Genomic DNA, 19,864 nt, shown 5'->3' on the forward strand with positions numbered 1-19,864 from the left:
AGCTGTTGCCAACTGGTTGTCCCGGCTCTAATCATCTGCAGGCCTAGGAAGGGGACCAAGAGGCTGGCCAGAGAGGCGCAGTCTGGAAAGACTTACCCGGTAGTTGGAATGTGCTCTGTTGTTATAGAATTTTCCCAGTGGAATGTGCTCTGAATAACCTGGGGAGTACATTCCCACGGAGGGGCCCGTTGGTACATGGTGAAAAATAAACCAAAATCCAGTTTCCTGTTGGGGAAGGACACAAGGGAAAAGCCACAGCGTTCAGCCTCAGAGAGTTCCTGGGCAAGGTGGCCATGCAGCCCACACTGGAGGTGGGTCTAGTATCTAGTGCCATCACCCACACCAGCCCTCGATGCCCACCCCCAACACACCTCTGTGTGGTCCAGTCTGGAGGGAAAACAGTGACAAGTAGAGCCTACCATGAGAGTTGAAGCCCATCATGGGTTCCTACTCTATCAGACATGGCTCAGAACTGTTGCATTTCAATCACTGCGGGCTTAAACTCCTCTTCCTGACACACAGGGGGATTTCATTGTCTGCTTTCCCCTTCATTCTACAGATAAGGAAGCTAAGTTCCAGGTCAAGGTCAGGGTCCCAAGGAAGGCCAGAAGCATGAATGGGTGGGTGAGAGCAGGACTGTGTGGATGGAATGCTGTGGCCGCCACCTCCCAGCTGTGTGTGTGCCCCTGGGCATGTCAGCTCTCCTAGCCTTAGCTTCCTCCCCCATCAGATGGGGATAATAATAGTACCTGCGTCACTGGGTTCTTACAAAAATCAAATTATGTGAACTTATAACACTGATACATCAGGTACCATTCTAAGCTAAAATCATGGGATTCTAATATGATTTATTATACATAAAGCATTCAGTGTTCACTAACTATGGTCACCAGTGTATTATGAAGTGACAGGACTGTCCTTTAAAACCAAGTCCAAAGGACACCCCCTGCCCCACCACCCCCAGTCTGTTGTTTTCCTCTTCACTGCAGCTAAGCCTGTCTGCATGGATATCTGGGCTTAGGGCTCAGAGCACAGATACTTCAAGGTAAGCCTCAGGGGCTGTCTCCCGGACTCCAGTCCCTACCCTCACTTTCTGCCAAAGAAGGGATACTTCTGCTCACCTCAGATCCTGCAGCAGCACAGTTTATGAGGTTGTTGTTGGGATTGGCCATCCAGAAGGTGGACACAGCACTGCAGGGAGGGCAGAGATACCTGAGGTCAGATAAAGGCCACCAGGGGTCATCCTGCCACACGGCAGGTGCAGGTCGGGCACTCTGATATTGGCCTGAGAGGCTCTTTTTTTAATTTTTTTTTTTGAGACAGAGTCTCGCTCTGTCACCCAGGCTGGAGTGCAGTGGCGCAATCTCAGCTCACTGCAACCTCCATCTCCCGGGTTCACGCAATTCTGCTTCAGCGTCCCGAGTAGCTGGGACCACAGGCACCCACCACCACGCCCGGCTAATTTTTTTTTTTTTTGTATTTTTAGTAGAGACGGGGTTTCACTATGTCAGCCAGGATGGTCTCAATCTCCTGACTTCGTGATCCGCCCACCTCAGCCTCCCAAAATGCTGGGAGGCCTGAGAGTCTCTTATCAGAGATCTGAGAAATAATTGACTTGTTGTTCTGAAATCCAGTTTTCTAATTCAAGTGTGGTGCTCGTTTAAGCACTTAAAATGTTCAGAAATTAAAAAGAGCATGGGTCTTGAAAATAGAAGCAGTGTGCAAGTGATGTCTGAGATTGGCTCTAAAATACTTGTAGGTCAGAAGAACCCAGGAAAGTAGTCCTTTCTAAGGGGGGGGGCACTGCACTTGGAAGGCTGGCTGCAGAGAGATATCATCCCGTCTCTCTGTCTCTCTCTCTAATATCTAGAAAAGGGTCCATGTGGTTGGGGCCTCCATGGCAGCTGAGGTGACAGCCACTTCCTCTCATCAAAGAGCACTGTGTGGATAAAGAGAAGCCCCACAGATGAGAACAAGGGTCCTCTTTGGGCAAGAAAAATGCACGTGAGGCAAACTGAGAAGGGAGAAGAGAGAAGACACCCTCCCACCTGCTCTGCAGGAAGCTGGAGCAGTAGGTGGTTAAGGGCTGTGAGGCCCAAGCTGCTCAGAGCCCCGAAGTGCAGAAGTCTGGTGCTGGGCTGAGCTGAGTGAACACATGCTCACACATGCACACCCCTTCCCCCCAGCACACAGAGAAGGATCCAGGCACTTACTTGCAGTCTTGCCTGGGCTTGGGGATGTACCCTGGATAGGAGTCCTCTGTGATCATCTTGCACATCTTGCTGTCACGGTCTGAGGGGAGGAGGGTTCCGGACTTGACAAGGAGGCCAAGACAGTGGTCAAAAGTGTTGCGTTCCTCTGGCCCATCTTCCGTGAAGAAGCAGTGGCCCAAAGAGTTATAGCCCACAACGTCCTTGGTCTGCAGGGGTCAAGACAGGGATGTTTCACCAAGCATCCAGTTATTCATGCGCCCATTCATTCATTCAGTAAACACTAAATAGTCTCATGTGCTCATTCATTCATTCAACAAACACTAAATAGTCTCAGCCATACACTGGGCCCTGGGAGGAGCATTGGGGGTTTGGAGATGAGTAGGACACAAGTGAGAGGCCTGGGGAAAGTGGGACATGGGGTGGGATGGTGACTTTTTTTTTTTTTTTTTTTTTTTTTTGAGATGCAGTCTCGCTCTGTTGCCCAGACTGGAGTGCAGTGGTGCAATCTTGGCTCACTGCAAGCTCCGCCTCCAGGGTTCAAGCGATTCTCCTGTCTCAGCCTCCTGAGTAGCTGGGAATATAGGCGTGCGCCACCACACCCAGCTAATTTTTTGTGTGTTTTTAGTAGAGACCTGGTTTCACCATGTTGGCCAAGCTGGTCTCAATCTGATTCGTGGTCCACCTGCCTTGGGTTCCCAAAGTGCCGGGAGTATAGGCAAGAGCCACTGCGCTGTACCAGGGATGGTGACTTTTAAAAGTCCTTTCCAGCTGGAGGAGTTGGGGGTGGTGAGGCTCTATAGGGTAGGAAAGGGGGCAAGATATCATATGTGAGAAGGTGAATCCAAGAGGAGGCCATGGGCTGGGCCATGCACACCCACTCCGATGGAGCACACAGCTGAGTGCCCTGCGTACAAGGACTTACCATGGAGGGACTCCACAGAGGAGATCCCACTGAGGAAGGGTGGACGAGGGAACTTCATCTAGGAGCAGCACCTGAGCTGGGGCAGTGTGCTTTTTATTAAGACCAGTATAGATTCTCCTTATTGTACCCTCATCCAGAGATCCAAGCCAGCTTGTTAGCCCAAGATGCATATCAAGCCACAAGTGCAACACCTGGGTTCAGAACTAGAAAGTGCTGCAAACTCCAGCTCTTTGGTTTCCTTTTTGGAATACACAGTTAGTGGGGAAAGCAGAAAGAATATTTGCATGGATATTGAGATACCAGGGATGTAGTTTCAGCAGCACATCCAAGCAGCATGGGGATCTCAGACAAGACTCCTATCTTCTCTTCAGTCACTTTTTTTCCACTGCAAAAATGAAGGACTTGAATTCCATGATCTCTGAAGCCCCTTCTGGGTCTGAATCTCTAAACTCATCAATCTCAGAACTCAGGTCTTCAGAGGGCCTCTAGCCTGGGCCCCGCCTCCCTGTCCAATCCCCAGACTCTGTTCCCAAGCATAATTGGCAAACAGGTACCCTACTTCTGCTCAGACACTCCAGAGAGATGCTCACTTCCTTGCAAGGTGGCCTGTTACACAGTGGGGCAATGGCAAGAAATGCCTCCCTTATCTTACACCCTTCATCCCCACCCCTGGGTACAGACTGCCCAATGATGTCATCCACCAAGGGAGTTCCTGCTTCCTGATGACATCAATTCAACACATACATATTCAGTACCTGCCACCATGCCAAGCACCGGAAAATCCACATACCAACCAGCAACAACCCTCCACCTTCCACCCCTGGCACTGTGAACATTTCGAGAGGCTGTCCTATGCATTGCAGGATGTTTAGCAGCCTCCCTGGCCTCTACCTACTAGATGCCAGGAAAACCTCTTCAGTTGTGACAACCAAAAATGTCTCCAGACATCCATTGCCAAATATTCCATTGGGTAGAAGGGAGGAAGGGTGACAGAATCATCCCTGATTGAGAGGCCCTGATGTAGACACCACAGTTCCTTCCAGGCTTTTTTTTTTTTTTTTTTTTTTTGAGACAAGGTCTGGCTCTGTTGCCCAGGCTGGAGTGCAGTGGTGTGATCTCGGCTCACTACAGCCTCTGCCCCCTGGGCTCGAACCATTCTCCCACCTCAGTCCCCCGGGGAGCTGGGACTACAAGCGTTCACCACCACGAATGACTAATTTTTGTATTTTTGGTGGAGATGGGCTTTCACCATGTTGCCCAGGGTGGTCTCAAACTCCTGGGCTCAAGCAATCCTTCTGCCTTGGCCTCCCAAAGTGCTACGATTACAGGCCTGAGCCACTGCACCCGGCCCAGGGTCTTTCATATAATAGCCGCCTACTCCCCAACTCCCAGGCAGCCATCCTTTAAAAGCATCCTCAAACCACACTCCATATCCCAGCACTGGACTGGCCTCTTATACCTTTTAATCTTGCTGAAATCTCACACCATCCTCTATTCAATTTTTATTTTTTTTAGAGATGAGGAAAATGAGACTCAGAGAAGGTAAGTGATTTGCCAAAGGTCACATAAGCCATATGTAGAAGGTCAAGGCTGAAAGCATGGTTTTCTGTGTCCACTCACTCCATAAGGGAGAACGCTCTGTTCCAGGCAGGCTCTCTGTTCTTCTGAATAAACATCCTTCCCTTCATCTTTAGTAATAGGCAAGGGTGTGATCTTGAATCCTACTCACCTGTTTAATAAGTCAATCAATATCAAGGTCAGCCAATGGGACTGCTTTCCTTTCTCCTATTAAGCTCAAAAAGTTTGTTATAAATAGCCTGGACAGACAAGCATGGGAGAAAAAGGCAAGAACATCTGAGGTCAAGTGTAATGCCTTCAACTTTACAGAGGAGGATCCCAAGGCCCAGAGAAGGGACGTGGAGTGTCCCAGGATGCTCAGCAACCTCATTCTGCACCTGTGATCAAACTCAAGCCTCTTGCCTCCTGCCTCCTTCCTCCTGCCTATAGCTCTTTCGAAATCTTAGGAACCCATTTACCCTGCTGTGCGGATCATACTTTGGGTAGTCTTTCTCTGAATAGGAGTAAATAATGAGTTAGGTACATTCTTATTCTAAAAAATGCCAGAGAAAGAAACTAACTCCTGAGAGAAAACCCTCATTGAAAGGAAGAAAATGAACACTTTTATTGGATACTAAATGTTTTTACATGTTATCTTATTTAAACCTCATCACAACTACGATTCCATAAGTGACACAGACTTAGAAAGTTGCCCCACATCACTTCTCTTGCAAGGACTGAATTGGGACTTGATTCCCCATCTGTCTGAGTCCATAACCTGTGTGTTAATCAGTACTCAACAATGCCAGAAAGAAAAAGACGCTCTCACTTTGGGCTGCATTTCTTTCTTCTGATTAGGAGTGGGGTGAGGACGGCACACAGAATCAAGAGGGAAGCATGATAAGGCCGAGGACAGCCCTGGGGTGGGGGTAGAAGACACAAGTTCAGGTCTTTACTCAGCCACAAACTTGCTGTGTGTGACTTGTGTAAGTGTCCCTGTGTGATAGGATGACATCTAAAGTTTCTTCCAGCTCTAACATTCTGGGATTGTTCTTCCTTAGAACATTACCCAGAGTTAAATATTTAAACTGTGACATAGCTTGGGATGATAGACATAGATAGATGGATGGATGGATAGATAGATAGATACATGGATAGATAGAGATAGATAGATAGCAGATACATCAACAGTAGCTGCATAAACAAACATGCATATAGATTCACAAGTGGCCATTCAGTCCCTATGTATGCCAACCAGAAGTAATATGTAAGTTCTCCCCCCATTCTTTTGCATAAATTGTATTTTCCCTTTGTTCTGGATATATTCCTCCCTGCTGTTGGTTGGCAGTTGTGAAAGCAATTCCTGAACACTGTTTTAAGTCTTCAATTGTTGTTAGGTGTGGTCCAGGCAGAGGATTGTGAAGGAGAAAATTCCTGTGCTCTGCCTGACACAGAGCTGGAAAGGGCCAGCAGGGACTGCTTCAGTGGCGGGGGAGGGTGTGACCATTTTATTTGGTTTATGGTCTAAACCAGGACACGTTTGAAGTGAAGGAGGTGTGATTAGTAGTTAAGCTGGGACAACAGGTCTAAAATGGACCATTCTGTGCAAATCAGGACATATCTATATGTAATAATTTCCACCATCAACCTGTATACAGCAAGTAAAAGAAACTGCTGTTTAAAACAAATACAGATAGAAGTGAACTTTACTTGTTTCTGCCTTCTAGGGGGGTGTGATATGATTTATGTGATTGAGAAACTCAACAACAAATACAACCATGTTATAAAGAAGACTGGAATTTCCAATCTTCTGCCATTTTTTTTTTTAATTTCTTTTTGAACTGCTGAAAAGAAGATTGCCATAGAGTAGAGTGTGGGTCATTTGTTTGTGAGTGTCTTAATGAGTTTTTGAATATGCAAATTAAAACCGGGTAGAAGAAAAAACCTGGACAACCAAATTACTCTGCCTAACAAGGAAAGGAATGAGTTTCTAAGGCAGCCCAGAAGAGATGGGGAGGAGGATGGGAGAATGAAGAGGAGGGGACAAGAACTCAACAACCTGGTTGGGGGTGGGGAGGCAGTAACCTAGAGGGAAGCGTTTGGTCTATAGAGGGACCTGTTACTCCATCTCTTACTGTTGGTTTCGGTGCTGATCTCTAGTGTACTCCCTCTCCCTCTGCATCTCTTACCCCAATCCACCAGTAAAAGCCCTGGGCCAGTGAAACTTTTGGGGAAATCAAGGACAAGAGTCTGGGTTTCATATTTGGGTTCATATGGAAAGGAGAGATTGAAACTGCCTTTGCAGCAATGACAAGAGTTAGAAAATTATGACAGAGAAAGGGATCTGACCTAACCAACTCCATCTTGCTTCTAACTCCAAGTTGTCCCTGGTCATTCCTGGGCGTAGGCCAAACTGACTTTGGGAGGAACTTAGTTTATAGTTTAACTTTGAAACAAAAACGATAACAGCCCCTTCCCAAAACAAACCCCAGTCTTACGGGGGGACTAAACTGCTTTTGTAGGACTAACAAATTAGCCACGAGATTAGAAATTATGGTTTAGGAGTCATGCAGCTAGAGGCCACAAAATTCTAAGCCTCCCCAACTTCTCCTGGGGACAACATCGCTATTGTAAACCCTAAGGTTAGTGCTTGAGATATTTTTGAGATTCCGCACTAAATGGATCAGCTAGTGCCTCCCAGATTGATAAACTGGTTTATCTGACCTTGCGGCCCCCACCGGGAACTGACTCAGCACAAGAGGACAGCTTGGACTCCCTGTGATTCCATATCCAACCTGACTAATCAGCACTCCCCCTTTCCCACCCCCTAAACATCAAATTATCCCTAAAACCCTGTTCCCCCCATTTTGGGGGAGACTAATTTGAGTAATAATAAGTCTCCAGTCTCCCATACAGCCAGCTCTGCATGAATTAAACTCTTTATTGCAATCCTCCTGTCTTGATAAATCAGTTCTGTCTAGGTAGCAGGAAAGGTGAGCCTGTTGAGCAGTTCCAAGTTGAGAGCAGCTACATGAATCAAGAAGTGAGTGAGAATGTGAATTCAAGAAACTGAAAGAGGGAGGTAACCAGGAAAAACCGAAGCCTCTCCCACAAATTCCAGAGCTGTGAGTTGAGGAGAGAGGGCACTGGATTTCCTGCCAGATACACAGAGGGCTCAGCCATCTTTCATAGGATGCCAGAGGGAGGATGTGTCCCTGGGGCTGGGGCACTTGGGGACTGGCTGCAGTCCATATAGATGGCACCCCTGGAGCAGTGCAGGGCACAACCTGCAAGGCCACATGTAGCAGCCTGTTGGGGACATCCTGGTTTCAAGCATCTTGTGGCTATTGGGAGCATTTATGTCAATGATAGAACATTTTGAGCAATGCACAAGGAGGAAAAGAAGGAAAGGAAAGGGCATGGTTTCTTCTTCCATTCTCTGCCTTAAAAAGGAAAGGGAGGAGGAAACAAGCAGAACCCATACTGAAGCCATTTTGTGCTTCCACGAAAGTACTGGAATGGATTCATTTCCTCCAGGAAAAACAGGAAGGTGATTCCCCCTATGTCCTGCCTCAGAGTTGAGAAACACATGTTAAGATGAAGTGGGGCCCATTTTGCACCTCCCCCCACCCCGCTATCCAGCCTACATATACATAGAGCCTTCCTTTGAAGGCAGACTGCACCGCACATCTGCCTGCATCCTGCAGCTTTGGTGCTAACCATTGCATTTCAAGAAAGACACCATTGGCAATATCAATACAGTGAGAAGCATTTTCCAAACTGTGTTATAGAACACCAGCTTTGTGAGATGCGAATGAGTTTAGGCATCGCTAGGATAACCAAAGCTAAGCGTGTGTTTTTATTGCAAGCCTTTGCTCTGCTAGCACTCATCATGAATTTCCAAAACAGGGAAAGAAGACATGTATGCAGTGTTTGCCAAGGTCTTTTAACTACAGAGGCCAGTCTCTTTTTGTTTGTTTGGATACTTGCTACTATCTTACAAAATCAAAGATGTTTACACAGAACACAGTTAGATACAGAGGCACACAGTGATACTATTTGATAAGTAATACTATTTAATATCATTGCTGACTATGTCATATACATTGTCTGGTTTAATCTTCCTAAAGACCCATTGAAGTTAGTTCTATCATCATCCTCACTTCACACAGGAAGGAACTGAGTCCCAGAAAATTTCCATCAGTCCCACAAGGCCACACTGGCAGATGAAAACACAGGTCTCTGTGACTCTATGCTCTTTTACCTCAATGTTCTACTGAAGCCCATAATAACTGCTATATCAAGAAAGAGTTAGGAGTTGAATGAAGAAGGAGAGACAGCAGTGGGTTTGCTGAGCTTGGTGGTGACATTTTGAATGACATCTTGAGAACCATCACCAAGGCTCAGAGAGAGCAAAAGTTGAGAAGCCCACATTTGTGTCAGGACAGGAGTAAGAAGCAGGAGTTGGTGGAATTTCAGGCCACCCTTCCCAAGAGTTGGTGGTGAAGAAAGGGAAAGAGCAAAGGTGGCTGCCCAAGGGAGAATTAGGGATGAAGGAAGCTGTCCTCTGAGGATAAAGGATATCAGAGCCTGTCTACAGGCAGCAGGGAGAGAGGAGCTCATGAGCAAGGGGCTTCCAGGACACTGTAGGATCAGCCCAGGGCCAGGCTTTAAGGCACTCTCAGCTCTGCACACCTAGAAACCCTTCTTTCTCCCAAGCCAGTATCTGCTTGTCTGGAATCTTCCTCCTTCAGATCAGGGATGGTGTTAGGAAAAAGGCTTCTCTGATGCTACTGAGTGGCCTCTGCATTCCAAATCACGATCTCATCTTGGTCTGTATTTGGCCTCCTTTTGTCCCATCAGCTAAAAACGTCTTTCCAAACATAGTCAGGCGTGAGTAAATCCTTCAAGCCAAAATGAGGGAAGCAAATGTAAAATACCTATGGAGATCATCCAGTTCCCAAGGCAGCATCTCCGAATGTGGAAATCTCTGCCCCAGGGGCGGAGCATTTACAGGGTGAGGTGCCAATCCATAAAACCCAATTCCCATGTAGGGGATGGCTCTTGGAGATCTTAGGGAAGGACACTGGAATATGCTCCATTACCCTGCTGTCTGTCTGGCTTAGAGAGTTAGAGGCCTGCACTTCATCTAGCTTCTAAGCCAGGACAATTTGGTTTTACCTTGGGAAGGCCTCAAGGGCTGCAGACTTCAACTCCTAACCCACCAGCTTGGCCATCAAGCTCAGTCCTGAGCTGAGTGAGGCTGGAGTCCTACGTGGCCACCAGGACCAGGCTGTAAACTGGTACCTCGGCCACCTAATGTCTGGACAATGGCCCTGCCAGTTTGGCAGCTGGCATCCCTAAGAGCCAGGCTGGAGGGAGACTTTGGCATACAGGGCAGCAAGGGTCTTCTGGTTCTGAGAGGTTGTCCAAGGCTCTGGCTCCAAGAGTCCACCTCCACTGTGTGTATAAGTGACCCACGTGGCTGCTCCAGATACAGCCCTGTGGGTTACCCCCGATCTGCTGCCTTCCCTCTTGCCCCACACATTTCTCACTCCCCCAGCCTATCTTCATGAACTCACACTCCTGGCTCAAGGCCTATGCCATCTTTCCCAGCCTCTCCCAGCTCTCCCAGCCTCTCCCAGCCTCTCCCAGGCTGCAGCCCTGCTGGGATGCTCACTCTCAATACTGCCCTGCTGGGTGTCCTAGAGTGCCCAAGTCCTCTGCCCCTGCCACCAGTAATTCTTGTGCCACTTCCCCCTTTTTGAGTCCATTGCTGCAGCTGAGACCTGGGCTCAGCGCTCTGAGAAAGGTTTGCTATTCCAAAGACAGCCAAAAACATTTCACAGGTATTTTCTAACTGAACCACCCTGAGAGGAAGCCATCACATTCTCCACAGCACGTGTGAGGAAACTGAAGACCTGCCTGGTTAAGTAGCTTGCCAGCAGTCACACAGCAAGTGCGTGAGAAAGCACAGCCACACATCCACACTCCAGGGTGTGTGTGTGTGTGTGTGTGTGTGTGTGTGTGGTGTATTTTCCCTGAGATTCACAAGAGCTTCCATTCAAACTGCTCCAGATCTGTAATCACAGGCTTCTGGTAATCTTAATATCTTTCTTTTTAATAAAGTTGAATGTAGGTGAATTTAAGCTAAATTTACGAATAGAACTTCAACGAAAATGCTTAGAACAAGCAAAGCTCCAAAGACTCAGTGAGGCCTGTTATCTTTCCTAACCAATTCTACATTGGTCTCTTCACCATGTATCCTGACCGCCATCACCACCCTGTGTGAGAAAGGTGTGATTGCATCCATTGCACTGGTTCTGCAAATCACACGAGGGAACAGGACAGACCTAAGGCCTGCACCCAAGGTAAAATGTGGGCCACACACTGGGCTCCATGCTTTCCGTGTTCTCTGCTTGCTTAATCCTAGAAGCAACCATGTAGGGTAAGCAGTGCCATCCTCTCCATTTTACAGAAGCATAGAGTGGTAAAATGACTGGCCCAAGATCACACGGCTTGTAAGTGGCAGAACTCCAGTTGCAACCCAGGAAGTCTGGCTCCAGAGCCCATGCTCATCCCTGACATTCTGAATTTATTGTAAATCTTGATGTCTTTCAGCTTTAGCCAGAAAACATTCTCCTTTCTTTTTTCCTTGAGCCAGAAAAAATTCATATAGCTTCCAGCAATGGCTCCAGCACAGTCCTCTACCACCTGCTGGGGAGAATCAGCCTTCATGTGTGGACAGTACCTCCACATTAAACCTACCTGCATCTCATTCATCCTCACAATAGCCCTATGTTTGGTGTTGTTTTTTTACTTGACTGAGCAGGAAGCTGAGGTTCAGAGAAGTTAAGCTACTTGCCCAAGGTCCTACAGCTCACAATCTGTGGATCAAGCCCTTGAACCCAGGCCCTCCTAGACTGGGCTCCAAAGCTGAGGATCTCTTCTCTTTACTCAGTGGGAGGTTTTAAATCAGAGCATTTAAAACACAGAAACAACAGACACTCTTTATAATAAAAGAGTACATTGAATAGAACCACACCAGTGTCACACAGACAGCCTCCTTATTTTCCCATAACCATATGCCTGTTGGTGAGGCTTGCTCTGCTTGGTTTAAAGCAGGGGTTACAAACACAAATGCCCACAGGGGCCAGCAGGCAGTGAAAGGAGTGGCACTGGCCTGGGGGATTTACAGTAATTGTAACAGCCATGATAGGCCTGCTGCACACTGGAGAATGCACACCTGTCTTAGTGGCAGCAGCCTCGACTCTGCTCCAAGCCATTGTTGCCTTGCAGGGAGGCAGGACAGGCATTGCCAACTCATCCTACTTTTCAAAAGAAGACAGGAATCCATATTTTTATGTAGAATCTCTTAATTTTTAAATGATGGAAACTAATTCAAATGTTTCTTGGCACTATTTAAGCCAAACAAAACGCATCGTATAGCTGGATTCAGCTTGAAGGGTGTCATTTTGTGACATCCAGTTTTAAAGTTTATAGAGGATATAAAGTGTAGTTCATTTAAAGAAAGTCCAATTTAGTGTAAAATTATCAATTTAGTGTAAAAATGTTCAAATGTTTCTCTAAACACAGTATAAGCCAAACAAAACACATCTGGTTGCTAGATTCAGCTAGCAGGGTGCCATTTTGTGATGTCCAGTGTTAAAGTTTATAGAGGATAGAAATGTAGTTCACTTAGAGAAAGGTCAGTTTAGTATAAAAAAATTATCTCTGGAAATCAAGACAAGCCTCTGATACACATGCCAATTTGCTAATGAGAGTATTTCTCCCAGCAGCACTTGCTCTGAAGGAACACTTGGTTCAACAGAAGAAAAAAAGCCCATTGTTGTCACCATCTCAAATCTGTTGGGTATTGGGTAGATACCACAGCCAAGTCTTGGCATGACCCCCCTGTCTGCAGTTAGCAGAGCTGTCATGCTATGTGGCGGCGGAATGATCTCCAGATTTCATGTTATGCCAGTGAAGCACAGAAAAAACTGGACTCCTAGAAACCACCACAAAGTAATCACTCTCCCATCTCTGCTTGGTACCTTTGGTAAGGACAAACCTCTATTTTCTCCTTCCTGTTTGGTTGGTGATCTGCTCCCAGTTGATATCATTCTAAAACCTGAGCTAAGGATGGTTCAACCCCCAAAGGCCCTGGATTAAGTGTCTACATCCAAACACCCCTCCAGTGCTAACCATCCATGGCCCATCCCCAGTGTTCCCTGAGGGAAGGAGGTGCTTACCAACAAGCCATTGGAGCCATGGACTGTGACGCAGCGAGAGAATGTATGATGGATGGAGAGGTCCCTGATGTATGTGGGTGGGTTATAGCCTCCCCTTTCATCTACATCACCGGCCAGGTGGAAGTGAATCGGGTACTGACCCATCAGCTGCTGTCCCATATGCTTCAGCTCCATGCCCTCCAGGTGTGCTGCCTTAAATCCCAGAGCAAACTAGGAGAGGAGAACCAAGAGTCAGAGGAGCCCATGAGATGCTTTGGGATTTCCCTGGCTAGTGCCCATATTCTGAAGATGCAGAGGCATTGTTCTTTGTCAGTCCCCACCCAGTACTCAGTAAATCAAAGATATTCTCTGCAAATGGGTTAGAATGCCTGGCCCTTCTTATACTGTGGAAGACAGACAAGGAGCTGCTAATGACAGAGGACATTGTGAGGAAATTGCGTGCTTGGAAATGAGATGTTCTGAAGGGCTATTCTATAGTTGGGGCTCACTTTGACCCTCCTTTCCTGTCTCCCAAACCATCAAGTGTTAGGAGCAAAGGATAACTCTGAGATAATCTGGAGGAGTGGGTTAGCAAAAAGCATGCCCTATGAGCATGGGGAATCCAGGTTACAGTGAACTATGGAGCAGCAAGAGCTTTTGCCATTGTCTCCCACCTAAGACCTTCTCCTAGCAGAGGGAAAGGGAACACTGACTCTGGAATCTTCATGAGCCCATGTTCTGGTGGCATGTGTGTGAGTGGAGGGAATGCCACACACTCGCTTCATGATATGCCTAGAGTCATTCCTTTCGGGCTCAAGAAAACCACTTGATCACACGGAATTCCTGCCCTCCAGGTGCTCACCATGAAAGCAGTCTGAAAATGATTCCTGTCAAAGGTCAGGCTCAGCTAACCTCTACTAGAGAAGGATAATCTTGGCATGCTAACCATTTCTTCCAAAAATAGGTGTCAACTGGAGTGTCAACTCTAGCAGTGGCTGCCCTGGAGAGTTGTGTTGAGAATGACTCTGAAGGCTAGTTTGAGCTCAGTGGGAAAGAGTCCCCTGATCACTCACAGACTGCTCTCAGGATTGGAAAGGGGGCTATAGCAGCTTGTGTAACATAGACCTGTTATTTCTGCTTTAGTTTCACTAATGAGTTTCTCAACTGAGGACAGTATTGTCGCCTCTGCCCCACCCTATACCCAGGAGATGACTGGATATATGAAGTGTTTTTCATGGTGATAATGACTGGGGAGCACTGCTAGCATTGAATTAGTAGGGGCCAGGGATGATAGAAATCCTATAATACAGGCCTATGTGAAAAAGAACTATCTCACATAAAATGCTGCCAGTAGGGCCCCCATTGTGAATGCTGTAAGTTTCACTCCATTTGTCTCTTCAGTTCCACTACCAAAAAGTCTTATCCTTAAAGTGCATGATATTAGCTTTAAGAGAACTGTCTTCGCAAAACTCTGAGGTAATATTATGCTATCGGCATTGAAACCAATTACCACATGAAGAAATTTTGGGTATCTTAAGCAATACAATATGCCTGGAAAGGCACTTTGCATTGTGATATAAAAGAAATTCCTCTTTGAGCTTAATACTAGGAAAACGTCAGCACCAATAAACTAGTATCGTTTTTCTATATTGTGCGGTAAGAACCCTGCAGCTCACTATGTCTCTTCTTTGTCTTGACTCTAACCAGGAAATTCACAGGTAAATGATATGCTACAACTTCTTCTTTTTGTTATTGTTGTTGTTTTTGTTTTGAGACAGAGTCTCACTCTGTCACCAGGCTGGAGTGCAGTGGCGCGATCTCAGCTAACTGAACCTCTGCCTCCTGGGTTCAAGCGATTCTCCTGTCTCAGCCTCCGAGTAGCTGGGATTACAGGCGCCCGCCACCAGCCCAGATAATTTTTGTATTTTTAGTAGAGATGGGGTTTCACCATGCTGGCCAGGCTGGTCTTGAACTCCTGACCTCAGGTGATCCACCCACCTCGGCTCCCCAAAGTGCTGGGATTACAGGTATGAGCCACCACGCCCAGCCAATGCTACAACTTCTAGTTCCTCTCACCTGCTTATTGTTTTATCTATATGGTAATGGATCTATCGTAAATGTGACCTTTTGCAAGTTCAATGCTAGTTATTTTAGGAAGTGATCAGGGCAATAATGAAGTAATAATGAAGTAGTCATGAAATAATGAAGACAAGGAATGAAGGCAATGTTGAAACAGTGTGATGTGTACCACGTGGCAGAGAGCTGTTTGTTGTCGAGTTAGCTCCGTCATCTCTCTTATTCCCAAATATTTGTAGGGGGAGCTGCACACCAATGGATAATACATAAGACTTCTCAAACTTCCAGAAGGCGCCCTCCCCTTGATCCCACCTCCTGTTCCCCGACCCTCATCCCTACCAAGAAGCCCCGCCTAGAGGCTGACATCATGGGAACTCTCCTGGTTGGGTTGAAAGATTCTGCCAGACTGATACATACCTTGATGTGGCCCCCAAAGGTATCGAAGTCAAAGAAATTGCAGATGTGGTTTCTGTAGGGGTAGCATTTGTCCTCCATCTCCCCCATCACTATTATGTTCCGGCTCAGAAGCCCAACCTCCGCCCGCATGTCCACGCCATCTATCTCCTCCCCGATGTGCAGGTACATTGGTTTCCCTAGGGCAGAAAGGGAGGAAGGTAAACAACAGCAGGTACTGCATGCCCACTGAGTTCCAGGCCCATGCCAGGTGCTTCCATGGCTGTTGCTTACTCATCACCATGACTGGTGTGCACAGTGGTCTCATGTTACAGAGGGATGAAGGTCAGGGAGGTGAAGTCACATGCCTGCATGCAGAGCCAGATCTCACAGCTACACAGGCTTAGGTCTGAAGCCCTTAGCAGAAATGGCTGATTGTCCCCTAATATTTGTCTCCTCTTCTGCTTTTCAGTCCTAGACTCCCGCATTTTAGCTTGACACAGGGCCACCCAAGGGAATGACATTTCTCAGCCTCCTTGCAGTTAGGTGTGGCCGTAAGATGTGGGAAGTGGTAAGTGCCACCTCCAGACTGCCCTCCTCTTGCTCTTTCCTGGGGGCTGTTGGGCTAGCCTCGCCCATGCAGGTAAGAATCATGCCCCAAAGACGGCAGAGCAATGGGAGAGAAGAAACCTGGTCTCTGGATGATACCGTAGATTGCCAATGTTAGGGAGATAAAACAGATCCCCTCTGTCTTTAAAGCCCCTGCTTTAGAACAGTGCAAATTCATAATCTGTTAAAGCAGGCAAATCCCTATTCTGCTTACCTCAGCCTCATGCAGAGTATGTATCTACAGCCTGGGGCTCCAGAAAGAGCCAGATTGGAGCTTCTGCATCCACCACTGTGGCCTGGCTCTGGATGCCTCCATGGTACCACGTGGAGCAGGGAAGAAGGGCCTCCATCTGACTCTATACGGAGCTCCTCACCATCCCCTGCCCTCCCTCTGGTGTTGGTGGAGAGGATGCTCTCCCCACTTGTGCACTGACCCCCCAGTCCCACCCCTTTCCATATCCTTAAGGCCCTGGACTCCCTGCACTAGTAATTTCATTTCTTCCTTCATTTGGCCTCCTTATATACTATCTTCAAACTTCTCTAGACCTTCCTATCCTTAAAAAACTAACAAACAAAAGACCTTTTCCAGTTCTGCTACCTCTCCTAGCAATTGCCAGTCTCTTTCCCGCTGTAATTAGAGCCCCTGAACTTGGGGTCTGCGCCTAACCCCTCCGTTTTCTCTCCATTCTCTCCCTCCCATCACTCCACTCAATCTCTTGCCAAATGCAGTCTCTTCCTCTCCACTCTGTGCAGAAAATGCATCTCAAGAATGGTGCAGGGTGACAGGAGTTCAAACTTTAGAACTTCCTTTGATTTATAGCCCCAAATTCTGCCTCCACAACAATCCCACAATCTTTTATGGAATAAAGAGATCTTAGGCGAGCTCTAAATTTGTTGGGCTCGTCACTGAGGTTGCTGACCTGGCTTATGGATACTTTCTCTTCCATTTGAGGATGCAATTACAGACAGCAATAACCTCCCATGTGGATTCCCACTGTGAACCACACACCACCTACACAGCTTGGCTTTCACTGTGATCTTGACTGGAGCAATGGAGCACCGGCCTCAGCCCCCAGACACTGCCAGTGTTCACAGATGAAGACCATGGTTATAATTAGCCCTGAGCAACACCTTCTACGGTGACATTGTCCTGCTGTCTCCTCCACAGGAAGAGCTGACCCTTGCCTGCCCCTTCACCCTGCGCATATCCTGTGTGTCTGCAGTGTTTCTAGAGATGTTTACCGTTTTGGGATTCTGCAGATTCAGTGAGATTGTGGGTTTTTCTTTTCTTTTTTTTTTTTTTTTTTTTTGAAGTATCTTATTCAAGATGTGAAATTGATGAACGGCAAATTTGAGAAAATATCTCCCATGGAGTTGGTATTAATTTCCTATCCTGCAGTAACAAATTACCATAAACTTAGTGGCTTAAAACAACATAAATTTATTCTCTTATAGCCTTGGGAGTCACAAGTATGAAATGAGTCTAATGGGGATAAATCAAGGTGTCAACAGGACTGGTTCCTCATGAAGGCTCTAGAGGAGAATCTGCTCCTTGCCCTTTTCAGATTTGAGTGGCTGCCTGTGTTCCTTGGCTCATGACCCTTTCCGCCCTCTTTAATGTGCATCACTCCAGTCTCTGCCCCTGTCATCACGTCACTCTCTTCTGACTCTGACCTTCTCATGTCCCTCTTTTAAGGACCCTTGTGATCACATTTGGCCCACCCAGATAATCCAAGATAATCTCCCATCTCCAGAGCCTTAATTTATCACATCTGCGAAGTCCCTTTTGTCACATAAGCTAACATTCATGGGTACTGAAGATCAGGACATGAATATATTTAGGGGTTATTATTCCATCTATCACAGAGTCCTCCTTTTTTTTTTAGATACTGGGTTGGGTCTTGCCCTGTCACCTAGGCTGGAGTGCAGTGGTGTGATCACAGCTCACTGTAGTTTCAAATTCCTGGGCTCAAAAAATCCTCCTCTCTGGGGATCCCAAAATGCTGGGACTACAGGCAGATGCCACCACACCCAGCACAGGATTCTTCCTTAAACAAGTATCAGACATTAAAAAATAATAATCTTAGAAAGATTTGATTTACTGCCATGGACTCTTACTCCCTGATATGCAGATGCCAAAAAGTTCTGTGCCCTGCCAAAGGGGTCAGGAGTGGACACCATACATGGAAGTTGTCAGGCCTTTGGTTTCATCCAGGGTTCTGACACCGACCAGGGGAAATGATATGAAATGAGTTAACTCTGCAGAATGCTGGAGCTCCCTCCTCCAGGGCAGCCCATTGAACGTGGCTTCTCATTTGGGCTACAGGGCCATGTGTCTTTACAGTTCTGAGATCCAGAAGCAGGGCTCCCTCTGGCCACCCTCAGAAAAACCTCTCCTTCCATCCCTGACTTATCTCCCATCCATCAGCTCTGTGGCCTTCAGTTACGGGACCTTCCCAGGTGTGGGGGTGCAGAATCTTTCTGAAAAAGAGCTTTGCACTGGCTTCTGAGTGGATCCTGAGAGCACAGAGCAAACTTTGCCAAGGAAAGGAAGGAGACTTCCCACACTGCCCAATGGGTTGAGCATGAGGGAACAGGCACAGAGACCAGCAGGATCAGTCTTGCCAGGCAGGGGATGGCAAAGAGGTCTCCATGCAAAACTCAGTTCCCTGTTTACCGGTCTAAGGGGCTGACACAGTGAGACTCCAACTCCTGTGGGTTCATCTCTTATCACTCCCACACACCCTCTTCTGTTCCGGCTGGACCAGACCATCATCCTTCCTTGAACATGCCTTTGCTTTCATCAGTGTATCTCCCTCTACCTGCAGAAAGCTTTCTCCACTTTGTCCCACTTAGCTCCAGTTTCTCCTTCTCAGTGATGTGCTCCTTGACCACACTCAGTGTTAGTCTTTCCTTATGGGAGTTCCTGCAGTGCTCAGCAGAGCCAGGAAGCCAGGCTGAGCCTCCCCACCTCCAGGACACTCATCCTTCGTCTTCCAACCATCCCTCACAGCACGTGCATCCTGGTGCTCTGGGTGCTTCTCTCAACTTGCCAGCATCCACCTTAAAATATAGTGTCCAGGAAGGATGCTGACTAGAGGTTTCTGCTCTCATAGGTGGCCAGAGGAACTTCCTCAGGGATCTGGTCTTGAACGTGGCTGCAGAGGTAAGATAGTGTGATGGGGAGGATTGTAATTCTGGAGCCAGGCTGTGAGGGTCAGATTCCAACTCAGCTCACAGCTGTGAGTCCCTGAGTGTATTTAAACTCTTGGAACCTCAGGCTCTTCATCTATAAAATGGAGATAATAATAGCACATACCTCAAAAGGTGGCTGTGATTGTTAAATGAGTTAATCCATGGGATGTGCTTAGAAATTAAGCCCCTGGCATATGGTAGGAGGCTAGTGTAACAGAAATGACACCTGCAGCTGTCACCAGCACCATCTCCAAGGCTCCCACCACAGGCTTCACACCTATAATAATGGGAGTTGGTAGATAGCAAATTTGGCATCTTTCTTTGTTCCATGGGGGAAGGTTGGCAGGGTGTAGGAGTGACTGTCAGGTAGGTGGAGGCACTGTGTTTATCAGACTCCTGTCAGCCAAGGAAATATAACTCAGATTGAGAGCTGCAAGAATATTTCAGTCCAACAGCCGTCTTCCCAGCTGCGGAGCTTCCTACCAGAATCTTTTACAAGACCTGGCCATGGCTGTTAGCTGCAGCAGACACCTTATCTGTCCTGCTGCCGTCTTCACTGGCCACTCCCAGGCTGCTATCCGAGAGACAAGGGACACTGTGTGCCTGACTCCCCCGCACCCCATCCTGCCTCAGAATTCTCCCACCAGCCACCACTCCTCCCTTCCTCC

At 47.3% G+C, this 19,864-nt stretch overlaps 1 protein-coding gene across 2 annotated transcripts in view; it reads right to left on the bottom strand.

The window, feature by feature from the left end:
* The window catches only part of CEMIP (cell migration inducing hyaluronidase 1), a 172,571-nt gene that overhangs the window by 29,672 nt on the left and 123,035 nt on the right, over positions 1 to 19,864 (bottom strand). For both annotated transcript variants that reach the window (XM_017886830.1, XM_017886831.1), the window contains 5 exons: positions 15,417 to 15,592; positions 12,945 to 13,154; positions 2,214 to 2,419; positions 1,122 to 1,191; positions 97 to 225 (listed from right to left, as the gene is read on the bottom strand). In XM_017886830.1, coding sequence (XP_017742319.1) covers positions 97 to 225; positions 1,122 to 1,191; positions 2,214 to 2,419; positions 12,945 to 13,154; positions 15,417 to 15,592 — 791 coding nt within the window. The remainder of the gene's footprint in view (positions 1 to 96; positions 226 to 1,121; positions 1,192 to 2,213; positions 2,420 to 12,944; positions 13,155 to 15,416; positions 15,593 to 19,864) is intronic.

This window comes from Rhinopithecus bieti, unplaced genomic scaffold (genome assembly GCF_001698545.2).
Source record: "Rhinopithecus bieti isolate Rb0 unplaced genomic scaffold, ASM169854v2 scaffold_15087, whole genome shotgun sequence".
In the NCBI taxonomy this organism is placed as follows: Eukaryota; Metazoa; Chordata; class Mammalia; order Primates; family Cercopithecidae; genus Rhinopithecus; species Rhinopithecus bieti.